At 46.9% G+C, this 25,248-nt stretch overlaps 2 protein-coding genes and 1 long non-coding RNA gene across 3 annotated transcripts in view; 1 reads left to right on the forward strand and 2 right to left on the reverse strand.

Annotated features, from left to right (window-relative positions):
• Nucleotides 1-134: 134 nt before the first annotated feature.
• On the reverse strand, nt 135-10,383 carry RPL26L1 (ribosomal protein L26 like 1). The gene is given in 6 exon segments (XM_077895520.1): nt 135-455; nt 1,162-1,243; nt 1,245-1,300; nt 8,734-8,801; nt 8,804-8,909; nt 10,365-10,383. Coding segments are annotated over 5 exon segments (441 nt in total). The 5' UTR covers nt 10,365-10,383; the 3' UTR covers nt 135-326.
• Nucleotides 8,786-16,292, forward strand: LOC144312610 (uncharacterized). Its single transcript, XR_013378112.1, has 3 exons — nt 8,786-9,552; nt 11,553-11,773; nt 15,477-16,292. It is a non-coding gene; the product is annotated as an uncharacterized LOC144312610 (long non-coding RNA).
• ERGIC1 (endoplasmic reticulum-golgi intermediate compartment 1) overlaps nt 16,113-25,248 on the reverse strand; it is a 102,573-nt gene continuing 93,437 nt past the window's right edge. The window contains exon 11 of the mRNA XM_077895519.1: nt 16,113-17,999. Within this exon, the coding sequence (XP_077751645.1) occupies nt 17,892-17,999 (108 nt within the window). The 3' untranslated portion in view covers nt 16,113-17,891. The remainder of the gene's footprint in view (nt 18,000-25,248) is intronic.

A 25,248-nucleotide genomic window follows, 5' to 3' on the forward strand; every position in this document is an offset into this window, starting at 1 on the left:
CATGAGGGTCCAGGCAGGAACAGAGGTAGCCTACCACTGCTATTCCACTGCTTGATACACTAAACACAGGAAAGAATGGCATCGAGGAATTGATAGTAGAATGAATGTTATCAATAAAACAATGCAAATTCCCCTTCAAATTAGGAACATTTCCACTGTTATTTATAAAATAATTAATCAAAACAGCAAAGGCAGATTTACAAAGCTACATTATCAATAACAAAACAGGAAGGAAATGAAGTGTTTGGCAGACATCTTAAGTTTCCAAGGAACACACACCAGGCTAAAAGTCTAAAGTTAAAACGGGCTTGCACAACAGGTTACATTCACTCCTGCATTTTCTCAATAAGTTCTTCCTTATATTTGCCTTTCTCTTTTCCGACCTGTCGAGATTTGGCTTTGCGTTCAAGAATTTTTTTCCGATCTTTGTCCAGTTTTAGCCTGATGAGAACTACCTGTTAAGAGTGAGAAAACAGATGAAATAAATGAGAAGGATTTATAATTACAATTATTTTGTACAGAAGAGCTTTTCCCAACAATAGCAGTTTGGGTTCCTTCTGCTACCCACCTCCTACCCTTTAACTCCTGAGGATCTACGAGACCAGTTAGATAGTTTAGTGATATCAAATACAATTTGGGCTGGGAAAAATTATACTACCAACATGCTTCTGGTTTGTCTCTCATCCCCTGGCTGGCAAAATGCATTGTTTAAAAATCTTCTGTATTTTCACCAGCCAAATATGACCACAGATCATAAGGATAAGTAAAACTCACCATTTCTGCCCTTATCTGAAACTCTGGAGGAGAAAGACCCTATACTACAGAGCCAGAAATCAGAGTGCACAGTGAGTGTGAAGGCCACAGGAAGAGATGTTCTCTCTTCTCTCCCTGGACATCATCTAGTAGGAAAGTGATACTCACAATACCTGGAATCCTCTTGCAATCTGCTCAAAGTCAGAGCCTTCACCAAGGATGACAAAACAGACAAGAAAGAATTCTGGACCCTTGATATTATCACTAAGCCAGTGAATCGAGCAAGCCTGCCTGACCTCCCTCTAGAAGTCTTTGCCTGGGGCACCTGAGTAGACAGTACCAACACACGAACTCTAACAACAGCACTACACTACACAGCTGCTACCACCACTCAGTCCCAGACCATACCTTGCTCAAGTGAATGCCCACATGGACAGTTGTACCATTAGCCTTCTCAAGCTGTACCCGCTCCGTGTAGATGACATATTTTTCTGTACACCTGGACTACCTTGCCAATTTGCTGACCTTTGCAGTGTCCTCGAACCACCTAAGAGAAAATGCAGAAGAGAATCCCCCCCCACTTTAATACATGAACATTACAGTGAGGAAACTAATTATCAGGAACACACAGACTAACATGCAACTTTTTGCACAGAAGATTAACCCTAGCAGTCAAAAGTTAGCTATTTTTTGGCTATAAATCTGCTGTGTTGTTCTAAGTCAGGTAAAATTCTTCACCTGAATTTTTTTCTTATCTTAAACAAAAAATTCCTTGAACTAGGATGGCCGTCACAGAACTAGTCCTGAGAGTAAAGAAGTATAATCATTACACACCCAAAACTAACACAGTCATATCATCAATTTTATCTCCGTTAAATAAAAGTATGTAAAATTTAAGAAAGAAAAAATATAATCACTCCCAACTGATTAAATGGAGAAGATGGTTAAAGATATACTGAGGAACGGTTGGGTGGCTCAGTGGTGTGTGACAGTCTTTGGGCTCAGGGTGTGATCCCAGAGCCCTGGGACTGAGTCCCACATCAGCCTCCCTGCATGGAGCCTACTTCTCCTGTCTCTGCCTCTCTCTCACTGTCTCTCTTGTGAATAAGTACATTTTAAAAATCTTAAAAAAAAAAAAAAAAAAAAAGATCTTATACTGAGACTCTCATGCAACCATTTAAAATACGTTTTCAAAAAATAACACATGACCTAGGAAAATGCTCAAGATAGAACCTTAAGAAAAAAAAGAAAACAAAGCTTTATATGAAATATAGTCTGAATCTTGTGTATACATTATATATATATATATATATATATAAAACACAATGCAATAGAAATCTATCTAAATGTCAGTAATGGTTACCAGGAAACAGGATTACAAATGACTTTTTAAAAAAATGTATATTCTTCCAAATTTCAATATTTTTTTTTTTAAAGAAAGCTCCATGCCCAGCATGGAACTCAACTGGAGTCTTGAACTCACAACCTTGCATGAGACCAAGAATCAGACACTCAATCTACTGAACCACCCCAGTGCTCCCCAAATTTCAAGATTTCTATAATTAACAAATATTTTATAGTCAGAAAAAAATTAAAATGTTAAATTAAAATCTCTTGGGCTGTTCTCACATACTAAATATCTACTTACGTGCCAATACCATTCATAACCACCTAGATTACGATTTCCCTGAAGGCACAGCCTTTTTTTTTTTTTTTTTTAAGATTTTATTTATTCATGAGAGACACACAGAGAGAGACAGGCAGAGACTCAGGCAGAGGGAGAAGCAGGCTTGCTGCAGGGAACCTGATGTGGTTCCAGGACCCCAGGATCACACCCTGAGACGGCCACCCAGGTGGCCCAGCACAAGCCTACTAAACAGGAGCTACAATATAACTGATGCTGATTATAATAAACTTAAAGAAAATATCACACATATAAAAAACTGGAGAATCTCAATACTCCTAAAATGTCTATTTAGATTGTTCAGCTTATGTACCAAGGTGGTCTTCACTGAAAATCCACCACACTATGTATGACCAGAGACTTTTATGTGGAAAAGTCTGTGAAAAAGCCCCTCTTAACCATCCTCAAGACTGACAAAAGACATTAATAAAATGAGTCCAAAGGACCCTGCTTAAAGAAAATTGGACAAATGCTAGCCCCAGTGAGGAAATGGACAGGACAAAACTAACCTGGCTGGCCTGGAAAGGGGAGGGAGAAAAGGCAAAGATGGCATCCAGAGTCTGGTTGGCAACTAGATGGATATGCCTTTCCCAGAAGCATGGAACATGGGGTAAGAAAGATGTTAGGAAAAAACACTGTAGTTGGGAACATGCTGAATTTGAGGCATCTCATGACGTTCTAGTAGAGAATTTCATACACAGCTGGAAGATCAACTGGGTTGGCAACAAGGACCTGGGAGTCCTCCAAGGATGACAATTCGGAGCCTGATTTTGCTCAGGGAGCTGGTGGTATGAGGGCAGAATGTAGAAATCCGAGAAAAGTCAACATTTTAGAAAAGCTTGTAAGAGAGACTGGAGTGGCCATAGAGAATGGGAAATCAGGGGACTGAGGGGTTACAGCAGCCAAGGAAAGAATGTCAAACCATGGAATGGTCAACTACAGGAAGGATCAAGGAACAAATGTGACAACAAACTCGTCACTGGTGATCATGGTAAGTGTGCTTTCAGTGGAGCAGAGGGATGGAAGCCATTTATAGTAAGACAATGAGTATATGAGAAATGAGAAGGTGAAGGTAAAAAACAAAACAAAACAAAACAACAGTCCCAAGGAGCCTGGCTGTGAAGAGCATGAGAGAGTACATATACTAGAGGGAGATGTGAAGTTAAGTGATAATTTCTTATTTTTAAAGAAATGAAAATATGAATGTGTTTAAATGCTATGAGAATGAGCAAGTATAAAGGAAAAGTTAAAGGAAACTACAGAGAAAAAGGGGTAATGGATGGAAGGATCTCAAGAGAAGAGAATGGAAGACCACTGTATACAATGGCAGATGGATTCACTTTAGACAGAAACAGGAATATTTCTTTCATCACAATAGGAGGGAACAAAGACAACAGGGGTAGAACTGAAGGTAAGTCAGAGGGTCTGGAGCCAGGAGTTCAGAAAGGTGGGTGACAGTTTTAATTTCCTCTGTCACGCAGGATGGAGAGTCCTGACCGACGCAGTAGTGGGTGAGCTTCAGAAGATCCCAAAAGAGAAAAGGCAGTTGTAACAAACCCACTTGGGACTATTTTACTCTCCTGGTGGAGAAGTGTTTGTCCAATATAGCCTTTGGAGTCAGACCTGTATTCCTGGCCTAGATACTCATTTTCTTTATTATTGAACCTGAGTTTCAGGTTCTTCCTATCTACAAAGGAAACAATTCATACCTCAGAGGCACTGAATGCATGCCTCTTAGGCACTGAAAAAATGGCCACATCTTCTCCCTGGTCTTCCTTTTGTTTATGTCACTTAATTCTATCCACTCTATAATTTTTTCATTCATCCAACAAATAACAGCTGTGCCGCTGAGGGTGCCAGGCTCTGCTCTGAGGTCAGGCAACAAAAAAGAAAAATTCTCTGGCCTCATCTTAATGTAATGGGTAATAAGGAGTTAATGAATAAACATGCAAATATGTGATTACTAACTGGAACAGGGCACATAGGAACTTACCTGATTGTATTTCTGGTGATAGCTACATGGCTTTTCATCTGCCAAAACTCACCTGTGCATTTTACTACATATAAATTATGCCTTACTTTTACTTATTTCTCTTCCATTTGTGGAAACATTTAACAATCCATTAAAGGACGGCCGGATGGCTCAGTGTTTGAGCATCTGCCTTTGGCTCAAGGCGTGATCCCAGTTCGGGGATCAAGTCCCACATCAGGCTCCACGTGAGGAGCCTGCTTCTCACTCTGCTGGTGTCTCTGCCCCTCCCTCTCTCTGTGTTTCTCATGAATAAGTAAATAACATTAAAAAAAAAAAAAACAACAATTCATTAATAGCATACAGAAGTACAATAACAAGGTTTAAACAGAATGTTGGAGTGACAGAAGTAACAGGTACAAAATCAGGATTACAGAAAGTTTCAGACTTCAGAGGGGGATGGGGCAGAGATTGCAAGAGAGAGAGGTATTCATTCATATGGTTCCCAAATGGGAAGGAGTGGCTCCAAGACAGACATACATTGTACACTGGGGACCATAAGATCTGCAAAACCGCCCTGTTGGGTAGAAATACTAGTTAATTGTCTGGGAGAGTAACCAAAAGGTTTTCATCATTTGGTAGCAACTGGAGGCTACTACAGATTTCTAAAGAGAGTAATATGTAAAAAGTAGAAAAGCTAGAGGCAGGGGACTCGAAATAATCCTGATACAGAATCACTGGAGCTACAAATGAATGTAAAGATGATAGGTCACATTTAAGAAAAAAAAAAAAAAAAGGCAGTAAATCCTGGGCACAGGAGGAGGATGAAGGAGATAGAGTAGAAGAAGTTTAAGCATACCAGCCTTGGAAGCACAAGAATGTAGCAGCTGCCAGGCACAAGGGGAAACCAGGCTAAGCCGAAGCGTTCTTGCAAAGGAGATAATGAGTTCTAAAAAGCCAGTCCAAAAAATAAGAGGCAAGAAGAAGTAGGCATGCAAACTGAATTGAACATGTGCAGATCTGGAGATGCAGGGGTCAAAACGAATGTGACTATTTTGGGTGCAGGGGCAGGGGGCAGTGTGCTACAGAGAAAGAAGAACTAGGCATGGGTAAAGGTTCACATGAGAAAGGTGAAGGAGCTTCATAGGCCGGAGAGAACTGGTAAACTCTCACTGAGGAGAACCTTGATGTGGCCTTAACACGGGCCAGAAAGCACAGTATTCTGATGTGTGTCTCCCTGGATGTCAGTCATGGTTCCTCTGAGCTTATCCTGAACTCGCCTAGAATCCTTAAGAGTTACCAAAGGCAGAAAAGAAGTGTTCCTCCCACGAGTCCAACTTTGAATCAGTGTCTTCAGAGAGAGAACAGGTTTTAAAATTCTGACCTTGGGAGTTAGGGCCAGAGATTCCCTCTCCAACCCTGCTGGGATGTGACGGGCAGTTCACATTATCTCAAGAGGCAGCTGGGACTTCAATCACTTCACTTCAGTTCCATAAGCAGAGTGGTGGAGTGAAAGCTCCGGCCTGGCTGAAGGTTGAAACGATTTCCAGCTGTGATGCCGTAACTTGGCACACCTATTCTGGAACCACCTGGATCCTGGACTCAGGGAGCAGGGTGAGTGCAGACAGGCACTGGCAGGGGTGGATATCGGGATACTCAGTGTGGAGGAAGACAAGCTCCAGCAGCTGCAGGTGGGCCCAGTATGCCTCAGTTTAAAAAGAAATAAATTCAAATTGTGTTCATCGCTATGAAACAAGTATAAATGGAGGGTGCTATGATACCATGCTGATTAATTTGTCTAGGAAGGCTTTTCTAGGGAACTGACATTTAAGAAAACACTTGAGAAATGAGGAGTCAGTCAGGCAAAGAGGAGAAGGAAGAGAACTCCAGGCAGAGGGAGGCTTCTGGGCAAAGACCTGAGGGAGCAAAGATCAAGACATACTTAAGGACCTGAAAAGGCCGGTGTGTCTGAAGTACAGAGCACATAGGGGTATAACAGGATGAGGGGAGGCTGGACAAGGAAACCAGGACGGGGGCACACAGGGCTTTGTTGTCAATGATTTTACATTCATAGTAAACAATTTAGCACCAAAGATAGGTTCTAAGCAGAACCTGATTTGCAAAAAAATGCCCCTCTGTGGAGAATGCCTGACCAGGGTAAGACTGGAAGCTGGAGATGTCTTGAACCAAACTGGAAATGTAAAGGTGTGGTCAGATTCAAGACTTATTTTAGAGATAGGATCAATAAGATTAAGTAACATGTTAGAAATGGGTAGGGATAAGAGAGATGTTAGGGAGAATTTAAAGGTTTATGGCACAGGCAGGTGAAAAGGTGTTGCTTATCAAAGTGTGAAAGATGGGAGGAAAAGCAGATTATAGGTAGTAGCAGTGTTCCGATCAAGAGTACTCCCAGATTGGAAGCTTGAGACGACTACAAGATTTTTAGGTAAAGATGTTCAGCATATAGATAGATCCACAGGTCTGTGCTCTGGAAAGTGGATTGGACTGGGATACAAAAGAGGGGGTTGTTAGCATTGGGCGGACACTGAAAGCTCTCAGAATAGATATTGTCCCCCAAGTAGGCAATGTAGGCAAGATGAGAGGTCAGATCAGGTGCAAGCCCTGACAAACCAGCATTTAGAGATCAGAGGAGAAACAGCCAGCAAAGGAGTCTGAGAAGTCAGAAGTAAAGTGAGCCGGAAGGGTCACAGAAGCCAAAAAACCAGACTATTTTAAGAAGGAAGGCAGTGCTACCTACACCAAATGCTGCTGAAAAAGTCAAGCATGATGAGACCAAGATGTGTCCACTGGATTTAGTCACAAACAGGTTATCGGTGATCTCAGCCAAAAGCAATTTCTATAAAGTAGTGAGATACAGATCAGACTAGAGAGGGTCTACATATATATGGGGAAGTGAGGAAGCGTAGACAACTCTTTGGTGGATGCTGGCTATACATGTGGAACAGAGAGTAGTAGCTGGAAGGAAAGGGGAGCCAGGAAGAAAATCTAAACCTTCCAGTTTTCTTGCAAAATCAAGAATCTGACAAGGATCCTACATTTCCCTATGGTAGCGATGGGCTGAAGGTACACCACAATCTCCTTTAAATGAGGTGTGAGCTTTCCAGTTGCTATTTTCTTGCCATCAGCCAACTTCTCTTTTTAAATTTGCCTACCTAGTCCTTATATGTATTTGTAATTCCCCCATTCTAGAACATGTCTAATGAGGAGGACCTAGAAGAGAAGTTGTAACTGTTGATCATACCTCTGAACTATTCTTTCCACTCTATTCCTGTCATTGCCTCAGGCTAAGTAATCCCCTGGTTTCAAGCTTCTCCTCAAAATGTTCCTCAAAGTTTCAAAGTATCCCAATGCCTTAGAAGACACACCAAATCCCATTATCCCATTTCATTCTCCAAAACAGCGGTTCTCAATTAGGGGAAGAGGGGATGGATTTTGCCTCTCCCTCCACAGGATCATTTGACAATATCTGGAAATATTTTTGCTTGTCACAAACGTGAGGAGGTACTACTGCACCTAGTAGGGAGAGGCCAGGGATATTGCTAAACATCCCACCATGCACAGGAGAGCTCCTCACAGCAAAAAGTATCCAGTGCAAGATGTCAACAGTGCTGAGCTTGGGAATCCCTGCTCTAAAATGAGCTCCCTGCTGACAGGTGCCTTGTCAGTCCTGCTTACTGCTCATGTCTAGAACAGGGCCTGCTCCATAAATACTCCTTCAAGGAGGTAATCTAGCACCTTGTCTATTGCAATCATCCCCCACTCTCCCTTTCTTAACACGCATCCCAAGCTCTAGGAAGAACAGACAGCTTATACTTTCTAAGAAGGCTCATTCTCCCTCATAATTTCATGCTTCTGACTTGCTGCCTCTCTATTCTCTCTGCCAAATCCAGTACCACCAAATGCCCAGCCTCCAGTATACTCAGTGATACTGAAACATTACTCTTATCATAGTGCTTTCTCTGGGAGAATCTGGGTCAAAGAGCCACCCTGAACAGCGCTGGGGGAAACTTACAGCCGACGCACTAAATCGAAAAGCCAAGTTTTGCTTGGATGCTATATTATTTTTCTTAAACAATCGTATTATTAAAGAATTGCATCTGAATGCTCTCAGTTAAGCTGGGGAGGCACACTCTCGTGGCTGTGGCCCCATCTCTGATCCAACACATCTGCAGGGTAACATTATTTGCCAGGGTCCTGAGGGCCTGGGAGTCTAAGACTCCCTCCCCCACGTCCAAGCACACGTGACATTCTGAGGTGGCAGCACAGTGACACGCAGCTGGGTAACTAGAGCCCGAGGGAGACCAACCTGGACCCCGTCGTCCTTGCGGATGGGCATGGAGCGGACGTTGCACTTCTGCCGCAGCTCCTTGGAGTGGGGGAAGACATGATGTTCCTGCGCACGTGCGAGGGGGCGTTGACGTGGCGCTTGCGGTTTGTGCTGCAGCCCCAGGTCAGGAAGGGGTTGAAGTTCATGCTGAACATCTGCAGTGACAGGCGTGGGAAGGAGAGAAGGGTGCTCAGTCGGGATGACCGGGGAGAAGGGTGCCTACGAGGATGACCCGGGGAGGAGAATGGGGGAAGTGAGGGGCCTGGGTGTTACACAGTGTAAGGCCAGCCTGGGGGAACCGGCCTGACCACAGGGGGCGTGGGAAGGCGGCGGCCCTGCGGCCTCGAGGCTCCCTGCGGGAGGAAGGTTCGCGCTGGAGAAGAATGCACAGTTGGGGGTCACGCTAAGAGATCTCTGGGGAGGTGGGCGCCACCGCGGCACACGGGGCACACGGGGGAACGATCCAGTGCGGCGGAGTCCTTCGCACTCGGACAAAACACCAGCGTCTGCTCACTCACCTGGCGCCCGTTAGCTTCGGACCCCAGGCGCGCAAGGCCGGAAGTGAGGGCTTCCTTGCCGCGCGAGCGTACAAAGGAAGCCGAGCCCCATTCGCGTCGGAACGAGATTGGGTGGCGCCCCCTGCGACTTGGGGTGGGAGCGCAGCGGCTCACGCCAGCCAGCGGGGCGATGCATCCCAGGGCTGTGCGGCCAGGAACCACCGAGAGTCGGCACCGCCGGGGAGAAAGGGCATACTTCTGTACGGCCTGCAACAAAGGCCCGCTGGTGTTTTAAAAATAGGTACACCCGGGGGAGCTCGGGGGGCTCAGCCGTTTAGCGCCGCCTTCAGCTCAGGCCTGATCCTGGAGAGCCGGGATCGAGTCCCAACGTCGGGCTCCCTGCGTGGAGCCTGCTTCTCCCTCTGCCCCCCCGCCCCCCGTCTCTCTCTGTCTCTCATGAATAAATAAATAAGATCTTTTAAAAAATAGGTACACCAGTAGCCTTTCTTATTCTAAACTCTTTCTTTGCCACTGTTACCCCTCGCAGGGGTGACCTAGACATATTGTCGGGTGCTTAAGCATTTATGATCCAAATGCAATGCGCTGACTTGCTCCTTCAAAATCACTGAGAAGCCTGTCGAAAATGCAAATCTTTGTGCTCCATCACAGTCCTATGAAACCAGGCAGTGGTAGGTCGGGGTTTTACTTTATTTTATCATTTTTTTAAAGATTTTATTTATTCATAACAGACACAGAGAAAGAGAGAGGCAGAGACACAGGCAGAGGGAGAAGCAGGCTCCATGCAGGGAGCCCGACGTGGGACTCGATCCCGGGTCTCCAGGATCACGCCCCGGGGTGAAGGCAGCTCTAAACCGCTGAGCTACCCGGGCTGCCCTATTTTATTACTTTTAATAAAGATTTTATTTATTCATGAGAGAGAGGCGGAGAGGTAGGCAGAGGGAGAAGCAGGCTCTCCCTGCGGGGAGCCCCATGCAGGACTTGTTCTCAGGACTGAGGGAATCACACCTGAGCCAAAAGCAGACTCAACCACTGAGCCACCCAGTCACCTCTAGATTGTCCCTAGGTCTGGGTTTTAAAGCAAGTACTCCCCACCTCCTGCCCAGCCAAAGATTTTGAGGTGCAGCAATGTTTGGAGATTGTGAGAACCAACTGCCTCGCCTGGTCTTTCAAAGCTTCCCCCTAGTTTAAAAAAAAAAAAATGTTATTTCTTTTAGCCCTGCGGGGGAGAGCTAGGGTTGTAGAGTCGGACCTGGACCCCTCATGGTGCTTGACCTTGGGGAGACGCCTCCATGTTTCTGAGCCTCAGTTTTCTTATCTGTGAAAGGGGGATGAGCTTAGTAGGTGACTCAGAGTTGTTATGAGGATTAGATGAGCCGATCCGTTGGGAGTGTTTAGAACTCAATTACAGTAAGCCACTATTCCTAATGAAGCAGAAGGACTTGCTCCAGGAGAGCCCTAAAGTCGGGCCTCACATCCACGAGCCCTCAACTTTCACACTTTCGCCAGTAACTCCCAACGACGCAAACAGCGTTCTCTGCTGTGAACATGCTCAGCACACCTGGGGGGAGGGGCCCCCCCTGGGCCTCCGCAGCCCGAGCTCGCGGCCACCGCTCCTCCCGGCCCCGCGCACCCTGGGCCCCCCGCGCCCCCCGCGCCCCCACCTCGCTGCACCCCGCCCAGTCGCGTCCTAGCTCCGCCTCCCCTCCCGGGAAGACCGCCCGCAGGCGCGAGCGCCCCCCGACGGCGAGTCCGGCAGAGACACCCCGCGCAACCCGAGGAAAGGAAAGGCCTCGCTGTGCCGGGGACTCCCGGGGATTGATCGGCTCATTCTTTGAAAGAAGTGATTTGGGCCGCCTGGTGGCTCAGTGGTTGAGCGTCTGCCTTCCGCTCAGGTCATGATCCCGGGGTCCTGGGATCGACCTGCATCAGCCTCCCCTCGTGGAGCCTGCTTCTCCCTCTGCCTGTGTCCCTGCCTCTCTGTGTCCCTCATGAATTAAAAAAAAAAAAAAAAATTCATTCAGTTCATATGTATTAAGCACCTACTTGGTGCCACATGTCAGAGAGAAGTCAGACTTTGTGGAGCTCAGTCTCAGTTAACAGATGGACACCCCGGAATTCAGAGAGGGGGTTGTCTTGCTCGACTCAGGCAGGCCCCCTGCTCTCCGTTTATTAGTGTCCTCAGGCATATGCTGATGCAATGTTAAACACCAGCATTTACCCATAGTCATTTTCAACCAGGGCATCTGCCTTGATCCCTGAATCTGATGGGTTCTATTTCAGGTTTCAGCCGGTGTTGGAGACTTCTGGCCCTCAGACGCAGGGAGGATGGCCAACACCGGGGCTGTTTGTACAAGCCATGGCAGCAGGGAAAGTGGTGTGAAACATGTTGAGGCAACAGCAAAGGCCACCAGGTTCCAAGAGAAAGGCAGTTTGGAGGAGAAGCATGAGAAAGGAGGATCTTAAATGTCTTCACCACAAAAAAGAAATGGCAATTATGTGAGGTGATGGAAGTGTAAACTAAGCTACTATGGTAATCATTTTGCAATACCTGAGTGTATCAACTCAACCTGCTGTATGCCCTAAACTCAGTGTTAAAGCTCCATTATATCTCAAAGTTGGGACGGGGAAAAGAAGGAAGTCACTTTCCATGGGCAAGGCAGTAGTAGAAGCTCTTAGGACTGCTCATAGAAAGTCAGAGGGTTCTTCTCCAGCAGTCCTTACAGGGTTCATCAGACCTAAGGTCCCCTACCCCCCCCAAGTTCATTCATTCATACATTCATTCATTCACTCACTGGCTCCTCCTCTGTGCATGCATCTCTTATCTAGCATGCTCATTCTTAACTCATTTGCCTACTCATTTACTTCAACATCTATCCATTTGCTCATCAATTTATTCACAGGTACTAGTAATTTAGCCACAGTACAGGCTTAGATCAAGGAGATCTGGGGAAGACAGAGATCTAGTCCTTGATCACCAGGAGCACATATCCTCACTGGTGGAGGGCAACCATGAAGACAGATCATTTACAACCCAGGTTAATCAAGGTATATTCATGATCAACCAGGGTGGGGAGGCATTTCTTTACACCCCTTGCCCCACAGCTCAGTAAAATTAAGACAGGTGCAATGACATCACCAGATAAGATCTTGAGAGCCTGAGGCTCGGTCACTCTAATGAGGACTTAGTGGGATCGACTACTATCTTGCCTCATGTCCACCCTTGGAAACATGCACGGGAACTAGTATAGAAGCCCAGGACCTAGGACAGTGCTAGCACAGAGGAAATACCCAGGGAATATTTTTATGTCTCTGAGGCAGAGAGTGGTATGGTGGGGAAATATGTGAGTCCTGATTCTGATTGCCTGGGTTTGGATCTCCATCACTTCTTGGCTGTGCAACTTTGGGGAAGATATTTAGCCTCTTGGTTACTCACTTTCCTCATCTGAGAAATGGGAGTAATAACAGTACTTACCTCATTGGTTTCATGCTGGGGTTAAATGAACCCTTAGCACAGTACCTGGCACAGAGTAAGCACTTAATAAACGGTAGAAATTATTATTAAATGAATAGTAATGGCTAATTTTACTTGCCTGAGCATTTAATGTCAGGTATTGTGCTAAGTTTTACAAACACTGTTATTTAATCTGGTAAACAATCCTCTGAACTGTTCCTTTCACAGGTGAAAAAACAGGTTCTTTGGGGCACCTGGGTGGCTCAGTTGGTTAAGTGTGCAATTCTTGATTTTGGCTCAAGTTGTGATCTCAGGGTCATGAGTTTGTGAGATTGAGCCCTGTCTGGCTCCCTGCTCAGTGGGGAGTATGCTCCTTGATTCTCTCTCTCTCTCCCCCTCTGCCCCTACCCCCACTCACACCTGCACTCTTGAGAGCTCTTTAAAAAAAATAAAAGGTCCTGAATGATTTTTTAAAATAGGCTCCACACCCAACATGGGGCTTGAGCTCATGACCCTGAAATCAAGAGTCACATGATCTACCGACTGAGCAAGTCAGGCACCCCAAATAGGTTCTGAATGAGATGGGAGCAGAGGATGAACATGAACCACAATTAGATACTCAATATGCATATTATTACCTTGCAGCCAATAAAGATAATGATGAGATCCATAGTCCTTAACATAGGAGGAGGTCTATTGTTGGAGGTCTATTTACTCTGAAAAGAGTAAACTACAAAATAGTATTAACAGCACGATCCCATTCTGTTTACGGAAGAATATCACTAAAATGTTAACAATGATTATCTCTGGTTAGTGGAATCAGGGCTCACTTTAATTTTTCCTTTTTTGCTCTTTTCTGATTTTTCTCCAGTGGGGTCATGAGCATGTATTATTTGTGTAATTAAAATGTTTTAAGGGCCCTAAATTTTTTTTTAACATTTTTTAAAATTTTTATTTATTTATGATAGTCACACAGAGAGAGAGAGGGAGGCAGAGACACAGGCAGAGGGAGAAGCAGGCTCCATGCACCGGGAGCCTGATGTGGGATTTGATCCCGGGTCTCCAGGATCGCGCCCTGGGCCAAAGGCAGGCGCCAAACCGCTGCGCCACCCAGGGATCCCAAGGGCCCTAAATTTTTAAGAGGATCCCCAAGTGTTCAATTTAGCTTCCCCTGCAGATTATTTAAAAGGAAGAAAACCAAAAGTACCCTCACTACTTTCAATTTCCTCCTTTTTGGGGGGTGGGGGCCAGTTCCCCCTTTGGACATGGATAAGATGCTCTTGGGGATTGAGGCCGAACCATACAATTCTTCATAACCCTGGAGTCAGGCGGACAGGAGTTTGAATTCTAACTTTACCACCTGCTGGCTGTGTGACGGAGAAAAGTTACTGTTTTGTCCTTTGTAAAAAGGAGGTTAACACCCACTGGGTAGGATTGCTGTGAGGACTGAGAAAGACAAGGCCCAAACAATCATTCCTTGCCTGGCACGTGGAGAATGCCCAACTAGGGTAGCTGTTTCTACAAGAGGGAAGAAGTAATAACTTTATTTTGGTCAGAATAAAGTGCATGACCTAATCACTACATGACTGACCAAAGACAACAGCTGGGAACGGAAAAAAGTCTTGGGGGAATGTTCTTCGCACAGTCTCCCTCTCACATTCCTGAACACGGCAGCTATCTGCCGGAGCAGCTACTGAGCCAATTTCTTAAGAAGGGATTAGGACCACCAGTGGCCTGCCCCATTGAGAAATTGTGTATCTTTGTTTCTAGCAAGAATCAAAAAAGAATCTGTGACATAGAGTAATAAAAACGAACTACAGCTGCCACTTATAAGCTCCACTGCTACATCCCACTTCTTCCCAAGCCTCACACCCACTCTGCAATATCTGACCCCCTCAGGCAGCATGGGCTGCAGGACTTGAGCGTCTCTCTTCCCTGATATACCTCTGTAACTTCACCTCTTGTGCACCTGCAACCCCTCCCCGCACCCAGGGGAAGTCATTTCTGTCTGAGCTGCCACAGCCCCAGACCTATGACCACCCCTTCTGTGAGTGTGTGCCACAATCCCTGAACGAGAATTCCTCTTACACAAAAACGTTGTGATCCGTTCTGGGTTGAGATAATCGAAAGAATTGGTTTAAGAGAGAAATCATAAAAATGACACCTACCTTAAATGGTTTATGTCCACTTAAAATACATTCACCAATCTTTTGACCCTGAAGCACAGCTTTTTCATTGAGAAACTGCTGAGTTCTTCATTTTCCTTGCATGAACTGTGTACTTACATAAACCAACCCAAGAGTTCCAGTTTTGGGTTACTTTAACGCGGGGAACTTATTAGACCATTTCCACGTGATATAGAATCCTCAAGGACATCCCCCTGCACCCCTGCCCCAAGTCTTTTAGGTAAGGAGTCTTGCTCACTCTAACTCAGGAGCATTTTGAGGAAGGGGTGGCGGCTCACCTTTATCAGGTATCTGTGAAGTAGACAACTTAGTTGTACTAGATTCTTCCATTTTTCAATCTATTCTCACATCATTACAGCACACAGCACAGCTGGCATAGACAGGATTGGGAAACACACACCTACTACCGGTAAGCATATTACTATTGACCTCGAGCTTTGAGGGTCACAGTGACTCTAGTATCAGGAGTTAAAGAGAGAATGGAGGGAATCAGGGAAGAGTTCCTTGCAGGCTGGTTCACGCCCACATTTCATCCGTGGTGAATGATCCATGTTTGTGCTGTTCTAGGTGAAAGCCCTGAAGGACTGGATGGTAAACAGCCATGTAAATCTCAGCTGATGATGGTGCCCCCCTTTCCTGAGCTGAAGGTTGAACAAGGAATGCCAGATCCTTGGAAGTCAAGAAGAGTTTATGAAACTTTTCATTTATGCAGAGCAGCCCTTGGTTCAAAGCTGTGGGAAAATATGTTAGCCTGTTCTCAAAGAGATTATATTCTATTTTGGAATACCTATATGGAACAACTCCTATCTTTGAAATTTTACCATGTACCCCTTTTCTGCATACATGAATTCGCTCTGATCCAGGATGACTGACTTGCACATTTTATAGATTTAATTTTGATGACAGTTCCATGAGACTGTTGTATTTTACTTTCCTCATTTTCACCTGAGGAAAAAAGAGGCACCGAGTGGTAAGGACCTTGTCTGAGGCTACGCAGCTTGAAACTGGCAGATCCAGGCATATTCTGTAGGGATTCAACAAAGGAAGGGCTGGCTTCATGGGGTCCGGATTTTCTGATCATCCTGATGGATCCTCTCCCCATTTCTCAATTTTTCTCCTCTAGAATTAAATTCCATTCTGACTGTGATCCCAGCCCCCAGGCTAGCCAGCCACAGTCAAGTAGAAAGAAACACACAGCAATACTTCTGAAAATCAGCATTTTAATCTATTTGAGCCCAATGAGTGGGGAAAGAATTAAACCATTTTTCCCCCTTGAGATTTTAAGAGTAACGGGTCAGAGGTGTCTCTTCCATAGGAAACCGACAGCCCTCATGTCCTCAAGAGTTTGTTTGTTTTTTAAAAAGCATAAAAGTGGAATTTCAACTCATGTGCATGCCACACATTTCCCCGCCCCACCCTGCCCACCCTCTCCAGGTGCAGGTATTCACATACCAAAGAGACTCCTTTCAGTAACTGTGGAACAGAAAATGGAAAAAAAAAAAAAAAAATCCATCCAAGTGGCCACAGATAGCAGAGATAACCAAATGCAGTTTACACTCACAACATCAGTCAACTCATATGCAGAAGGGGACACTTTTCTAATTGGAATCCAAAGCCAAAAATTACAAATGGCAAAGACTTGAGCTATCCATATAGATCATTTAAAAACTTCCACTGGACACACCCCTTAATTACAAAAGTATGCAAACAATCTTGATATAAATGGAAAACAGGCAGGCAGCTCTCTCCCTGGGATACAAGGGCGTACCTAAAATTCCCTGGGTGGAATTCATGCCTGGACCATTGCCGCTCCCTTTCAGGACTAAAGGGGAAGGATGAGCATGAGTAGCAGGGTAGGGATCTACCTCAGGAGAAGTGGGAAGACAGTGGAGCTGCCCTAGGGACCAGAAACACATGTGTGGCCCGTGATGGGGGAACTCAGTGGCAAGTGGGCCACAACTGGGCTGCAGAGAAGTCCGAGTGCTGTGCACCCCTCGGGAGCCTGGAAGATAGATGTTCAAAGACAGGAGAAGGACTGGTCTGCTTTGCTTCCCCCACCTAAGGCCTTGGCCTGACAGCAACTCTGGAAGATGGTGAGACATGATTATTTTAGGGATGCAGAGAAGGATGCTTTCTGTCTGGGACAGAAGGACACAAACCATGTCTGGTGTTCAAAGGATGTCTCCCAGGTTAAAACCAGCCCTTCCACCAAGAGATGCTGTTGCCACACAGCACAGGGGCTGAGGCACATTGGCGGGGCGGGGGGGGGGGGGGGGTGTCAGAGAAACAAGGTGAAGAGAGGAAGGGGAACTCGCCATCCACCGTTTCCAATGGGCAGACCCAAGTCACCACCACTGCTACCCAAACACTGGGCATCTGCCTCACAGAGAAAAAGAAATGGGTGGGGGTGAGGGACTCAAGGCCAGATTCCAGGATGGGCAAGAAGGGACAGAGCAAAAGAGAGGGTTCCATCTATGGCGCCACATCTCAGGGGCTTGCCTGGGACGTTCCATTCTTTGTTGAAGGCGCCGAGCGGAGGCACCTTTGGGCAGAGTGGTCCAGAGCCGAGAGCCTGGTCTGCAGGCTGGTTGCCCAGGAAAGAAACCCAGTAGATTGGTGCATCCAAATGGTGGGAGCTTCAAGATTGTCAAAGCCTGGCTGAGACCTGGTCGACGTGGATTCTGGGCTGTTCCCCTAAGAAGGAAGGAACTGTAGCCCTCCAGGGAATGGTCCCTGATATCCTCGAACCCACTATGCCTGACTCTGGTCTTGGGGCTCCCCAGGAAAAGGGGCACCACAACCACAGGCAGTGGAATTCATCTAAAATTAAAGATGGGGAAAAGAGGTAGCTGCAAAACCGTGAGCCACCCCCGACCTCCCCCAACCAGATCCTGGGCCAGATAAGAGGGCAGGAGGAGACAGGGCGCTGGAAGCAGGGCTGGCGGTCTCCCTGGGTCCTTGGCCATTGGGCCCAGTGGGTCATCAATGCATCTTGCCCAGCTGGATCTTCTTCCAAGCCTCCGAGGCTGTGAAGATACAGGAGTCCAGGATGCCAGCGACAGTGAAGGTCCCACCGATGATGGCACAGATCTGAGAGGAGGGGCAGGTCAGAGGTCAGTGCTCGATGGAGCGCCAGGCCAGACCCCTCCCAAATCATGATACCATGGAGCTATGCAAGTACAGATACTCTGCCCCATAACCAGCAGGGTCTGGAACATCGCCAGAGCTCAACAACTGCCCTCTCCATACTGGATGGCAAATTTAATAATAATAAAAGCAGTCATTATCAGCTCCTTTAAATCTCTTATTAACTTTCTGAATGCAGAAGGAGATTATTAGACCCATTTCATAGGTGAGGAAACTGAGGTTTAGTTAGGTAAGTAAGTTCACACAGTAAGTAGCAGAGCTGTGACTTGATCTCAGGTATGTCTTCACCCTGGAGCCTGTCGTCTTAACTTCCACTCTAACTTTATCAGATTTTTATGATCCCATTTACAGGTGGAGGAGTGGAGGTTCAGAAAGGCAGTGCCATTGGCCCAATGTCACACAGCCAGGAAGTGGCAATCCGAAGTGAACTCGGATCTGACAGGTCCAGGCCTAGTGCTGCCTGTTACTGTGATCTGGGAGGGGCTACACAGGCAGCAGTGGATGGACTGGAGCGAGAAATCAATCTCTCACTCTCAGAACCTTGCACTGTATTGGGGGGATGACTAGCAATCAAATAATCACACCAACAATGCAAAATCATAACCAAGCCAAGTGCTACAGAGGACAGGGGACCCCGTAGTGCTACCAGAAGGCTTACATTAGTGCAGAGCTTCTTATAGCACTATATACTTTGGGGACCAGAAAGTTCTTTGTTCTGGGAGGGCTGTCCTGTGCACTGCAGCATGTTGATTAGCAGCCTCTTGGGCCTCCACCCAGGAGATGCCCATAGTACGCTTTCCCTCCTGTTGTGACAACCAGAATGTCTCCAAACATTGTCAAATGTCCCCTGGAGGTGAAACTGCCCCTAGTCAGGAACTGCAGTAGTTGGGTGTATGACGATGATGAATGTCACCTGTATGTCTGTACTTCCTACCTTCCTGCCACATAATTAAATAGAAGTATGACAAAACAGAGCTTACACAGCACTTTCTCTGCACCAGCCAGGGCTTGAGTGCTTTGTGCCTCCCTCCTTCCTGAATCCTCAGGCCAACCCTAGGGAGTCCTACTCTTCTACCTATATTCCAGCCAAGGAAACTGAGGCACAGAGACATTGAATCACTTGTCCAATGCCACTGTGTAATTAGTGGTTGAACTAAGGTTCAAAGCTTTGGAGTCTGCACTCTTGACATGACACTCTGTTGCTTCTCAGGCATGAGACTTCTCTGCCTAAGTGAATTACTAACTTTGCTTTGAATTTGTCAGGATTCTACTTGTGACGATATCAAAACAATGCTACGTTTTACTCAAAATTTTCTGGCTTATCGGTTGCTTTCTGGTTCCATAAAAGAATCAAAGTATAGATGACAGGAGTTAAAGGAAGTTCAAAGAAGTCTTGCAAGGCAACTTTAAATGTATTTTTCCTCTTGAGCACATACTTCCTGCCATTCATAAGAACCAATACCACCCATGACCAGTATGCCACTCCTCAGTCATGCACCCATGGGGCCCACACAAGGAAATCACTTTTCTGAGGTCACACAGCAGGCGTGTGTGGCAGAGTGAAGTCTGTCTGTCTGCCTCTAGAGCTCTCACTTTTTTGCCTGTGCCACATTTAAGGAGCACTTAGATGACCACAGGACTCAGAAGAAGCCCAGTTGAGAAGTCCTCAAGGGCTCCTGAGACCACCCTGGACGTACCACTGGGTGGCTGGCCAGCTGCTGACACTCAACCAAGGGAAGGCTCTGAGAGACAGTGGAGCCTTCCTTAATGGACCCTCTGGTGCCAAGCAGAGGAGGCCAGGAGACACAGTGGAGGTGAGAGGGAAGTGAGAATCGAACCAGTGTTTATTTTTAAAATGATATTTCCATGAGATGAGCTAAGCAGAGGCCTGTGAGGCCCAAGACAGAACAGGTCTGTACAGATGGGCTGTAAGTGGAGCAGCTGGCATTCCAGTAATAACAGCCCAAGAAACCGGAGCAGCCCCCCAGGGAGTGAAGAGGGCGGGGGGCGCTGGGGGGATTATTGTGAAGTGTTTTCAGCAGGCAAGGCCTCTCCCTGCCAGCCTCAGAGCATGACGCAGGGGCACTTTTCAAGGAACATGACGGCAGGGGAGCTGGTTTATTTCGGTAGAATGGATCAGATGATAGGAGATTTTACACCGCAAAATGCTTTTAGAGCTTGGATCAGAGAAGAGGAAATTGTGACTTAAGTGCAATGGAGCAAAAAAAAAAAAAAAAACCACCACACACACACACACACACACACACACACACGCTCTCTGGAACCCGAGCCTGCCTGTGATTCATAAACACCTGAAACCCAGCCTGAAGCCTCCTTTTCCTGGGCCAGCCAGGAGCAGGAGAAGACAACACATGCATGAGAAAATACACAACTGCAGGGGAGCCGAGGCCCTGGGGCACGCAAGCCACTAAGCACCATCAGAGTGAGCGGCTGTCAGCCTAAGGTGAAGGAGGCCCTGCAGTGAGCTCCCATGTACATCTTCTGATACCACCCAGCTCTGCAGTACATCTCCCATAATCCTCCATGTCTGTGGAAGGTGCTGGTCACTGGGCAAATGAGGAGGGGGGATTTCTGGCACATTTCAGAGTGGGATAAGGCACCTAAAAAGCTGGGAGAAATCTAGCAGCCTCTCTAAGGAGGTGGTTGGTCATGGCCACCCTGTGTCCTGAGAAGGCCACAGCTCCTACGTCTCAAACACAGGGAAATCAATGAAGCCACAAGGCTGCACCCAATGGTGTATCTGTCTTTGGACGTAGGCCGTACATTGGTGGTGACAAGATCACAGGCTTCACCACATTTGTAGAGCACATCTCAAAAACAGACTAAGGAAAGAGCTGCTGAGAGGGATGGTGGCCCAGCATCTCTCTCATCCACGGGGATGCGCCAAGGTGAATGAATACAAGTGAATACAAATGAAGATAAAGCCAATCAGATACCACCTTGTTGGATGTGGTACAGGGGGCTCCTGAGCAAAGTGGGGATGAGGTGAGTGCCAGGGGGCCTGCTAGGACACCCCCCTGCCACAGCAGCAGTAAGGGCTCAGCCTTGGAAAGCTGATTCGTGGTTGTCATTCACTCACTCTAGTCATGGACAGCCTTTCTGGGCCTCAGCTTTTTTTCATCCACGGCTCCGGGAAACCACCCCAAACCCTGCCAACTGTCATACTTCAGGAAGTTCCTCTGGAGCTCCCAGCACTTAGTAAGTGCTCAGTAAATGATACCTCCTCTAAGCTTGTGGTTGACCGGAGGGCTCCAACCTTGTTGCTAAAATCTGAGATTTTCCAAACCTTTCTGAGACCCACTCTAAGAAGAACAATGGGTAAAATACCACTTATTTCCCAGAGCAAGCCTCTGGGTCTCAATTTTTCTTTTTTCTACCTGGCTCTTTTAGCTGAGAACAAGCCAATTAATAGAAAAACAGGACAGCAAAGGTGTCCCAGGCACCACATGCGGATTCTTTGCAGCTGCCCAGGTCCCAAGCACTCCAAGAGCCCATTGGACAGATGGGGTAGGTGAGACCTCAACAGGATATTTCCTCAGACAAGTGCCAAGAAGTGGTTGTGATGAAGCATATCCCTCTGGGGAAGAGTGCCTAGGCCAGAGGTGGTTTCTACTCTTTGACCAGTCAGGGAGCTCTACAATCTCCGCAAGACTCTACCTCAACCCCAAACACTGAGAAGTTATGAGAAATACCTGATACAAAGAGACTTCTGGTTGGGACCCCTCTTGTCATGTGCCCTTGTGTCATCCTTACTTCTCATACCTCTGTTTCCTTACTTTACAAACTGGGAAGGCTAGGGGCTCAGTGGTTGAGCATCTGCCTTTGGCTCGGATCGTGATTCCAGGTCCTGGGATCAAGTCCTGCATCAGGTTCCTCTCAGGGAGCCTGATTCTCACTCTGCCTATGTCTCTGTCTCTCTCTGTGTCTCTCACAGATAAATAAATAAAATCTTAAAAACAAAACAAAACAAAACTGGGAAGGCTAATCCTCAACCCTCAGGACTGCTGTCAGACTGAACGAGTGTTAGTGTCTCACATACACACACGCACGCACACACATGTTGCCATGAATGCCTGTCCCTTGCCCCCTCACCACTGCCATGTTCTTGTGCCTCCTGACCAGGCCCTAAAGCAGGAGGATAACCTCAGGAGAGGGTGGTGAAGCAGGGCCACTGATCAGAAGGGGCCACCACAGCCAGCACATGCAACCCTACTCTGGTCCACAGCCCTGGCTCCAGAAATGGAAACAAGGACAATTCGATATCCAGGCCCCAGTGAGTCTGAGAGGAATGCATTTTTTTTGCTTTCATCAGAAGTCATCAATAATGCCCCTTTGTTCTTTAGCAGAGACTTCCTGCGGTTCTACCAGCTTCCCAACCTCCTACTAGGCTAGAATGAAGTCAGCTTGTCTACCATGAAAAGAAGGGGTGTGTGTGTGTTTCCCTTACATTTTAATTATGGCTCTTAATTCCTTATAATATGGAAAAGACGCGTTCAGTCGCACTGGCAGGAGAGCTGAATCCCTCTGTTGTTCCACCAACACTAATGTTTTCCCAATCCATAGCCCCTCCCCCACCATTTACTTTTCCACAGTGGGCAGTGGAGAAGCAACACACACACACACACACACACACACACCAACATGGGGGCGGGGGTGGAGACTGTGGGCTCTGGAGTAAACTTTCCTGTGGTCAGATCCCAGCTCTGTCACTCTGGCCAGGAAAGCCAGGTCACCCCTCTGGGCCTCAGTTTCTCCCGTCTGTAAAATGGAGCTCCCCCCTCCCCATGAGGACCCAGATGACCTCTGTCTGGCTGCCTGCTGTACCACAAGTGCCCGGGGAACTGTTCATTCACTGTCCCCATTCAGGCAGCATTGCTTGAAAAGCTTATGGAAAAGGCACAGTATGAGGAAATAAATAATGAATCGGTGTCGCATCAGATGCCGGTGGCGGCAGACAGACTGGAGCCGCGGATGAGAACACCGAAGCTGTGGCTTCGCAGGGGTGGGGGCTGTTGTGGAAGGAAATTGATGACTGAGCCCTGGAAAAGTGGGGGAGGACAGGGTGTCATGGTCTCCAACTAGTGGCATCACGCCTGCCAGACCCCCCACTCCCTCCTCTAGGACAGGAGCCTGGTGGGAGAACCGAGTCTTCTCCCCACCATTCTTACAATGGGGGCAAATACCCGTTTCCCTCCCCCAAAACCCACCTCGGCTGAGCACCTACTGTGTGTCCGGCCTGAGATGGCACTGTCTTCTGCCTTTTTTTTTTTAAGATTTTATTAATTTATTCATGAGACACACACACACACACACACACACACACACACACACAGAGGCAGAGACACAAGCAGAGGGAGAAGCAGAGGGAGAAGCAGGCTCCATGCAGGGAGCCTGACCTGGGACTCAATCCTGCGACTCAAGGATCACACCCTGGGCCGAAGGCAGGTGCTAAACCACTGAGCCACCCAGGCGTCCCTGTCCTTTGCCTTCTTCTTCAGTCTTTCCAGGTACTACAGAAGTGGGCCGACCCCCATTTCATGGATGGGGAAGCAGAGGCTCAGAGAGGGACTGTCTTGTTCAAGGTCTCACACAGCTACCCAACAGAGGAGGGTGATGAGAATCCAGGTCTGGAAGGCTGCAAAGGAACTGCTTATTTTCTGTTCGACCAGTCTGTTTCACCCCCAACTGGAAGGCTCCCTGTAGTCCCTGTCTTCATGAACAGATGGCTTCTTTGTATTTCCTTTCTCAGTTCTGTGAAGTTTTACATATCAAATGTCCTGAAGTAAGGGGACCCCATCAACAAAGTTTATGAAGTAAGAAGCTGTGTAGCTGTAAAAATAAGTGTAGTTTGTAAGAGAGCTCGCTCTGTTCCAATATTCCTTATGTGTCTCAGAGTCTGTCTTCAAAAAGCAAGCACCAGGAGCTTCCATTACGCTGAGAGATCTGTGCAGACCCAGTTGGAGCAATCTGTCCCTGGTACACAATCCTCTGGGAGATCTAGCTCTGCTCAAAAGTTTGGAAAGATTGGAATGAAAGTTTTTTACCCATTTCCAGCCCTGAATCACTGAGCTGCTAAGGTGGGCTCTGCGCTACAACCCCCATAATAGAAGCTGTTGTGGTGTGGGGGTGGACCAAAGTGTATACCCCTCCATTGGTCTGCTCAGTGTTTGACGCCTGCTTATCACCTGCCTGCAATGCCCCAGGTCTGGAGACCAGCGATGATGAAGACCCTGCCCTGCCTTCCTGGAGCTCCTGGTCCAGGTACAAGAGACACACCAAGGGAAGTCTGAGTAGGCGACATTTGGGTCCAGCTACAAAGCTGGTCTCCCCCCTACTAATATAGCCTTAGTGGGTAAAACCTCCCTAGTTTTAAGCCTGTCTTTTCAATTGTTTTATTTATTTATTTATTTATTTATTTATTTATTTATTTATTTATTTATTTTTATTTATTTTAAAGATTTTATTTATTTATTCATAGAGACACAGCTAGAGAGAGAGAGGCAGAGACACAGGCAGAGGGAGAAGCAGGCACCATGCAGGGAGCTTGATGTGGGACTCGATCCCGGATCTCCAGAATCACACCCTGGGCTGCAGGCGGCACCAAACTGCTGCGCCACTGGGGCTGCCCTATTTATTTATTTTAAAGATTTTATTTATCCATTTGACACAAAAAGAGAGCACAAGCAGGGGGATGGCAGAGGAAGAAGGAGAAGCAGGCTCCCTACTGAGTGGGGAGCATGACATGGGGCTCGATCCCAGGACCCTGGGATCACAACCCGAGCTGTAGGCAGACCCTTAACTGACTGAGCCATCCAAGCACTCGTTCTCAATTGTTTCTACTGTCTCCCTTGCATCCCATCTTCCACCCGAGTACCTAATGCCTTTTGCCTATGGCAAATCCTTGCAGATGGCTAAACAGCTGAGTGAAAGGTAATCAGATTTGGGCAGGAACATTTGTGAACCACCAGCCAACCAGTCTTAGATGGATAGTTGTAGTTGATGTAGGTTGGTTTTGTTGCTGTTGTTGTTGTTTTTGTGGTGTGTGTGTGTGACAGTGATTTTATCACTCATGCTCACAATATCACTTTGTTTTCCTGCTGTAACATTTCCTCTTCATTTCCAGTAGGGAGTCACCATATCAAATCATCCTGGTATCGGGGACTCTGTTGCT

The sequence above is a fragment of the Canis aureus genome, chromosome 4 (genome assembly GCF_053574225.1).
Source record: "Canis aureus isolate CA01 chromosome 4, VMU_Caureus_v.1.0, whole genome shotgun sequence".
Lineage (NCBI taxonomy): Eukaryota > Metazoa > Chordata > Mammalia > Carnivora > Canidae > Canis > Canis aureus.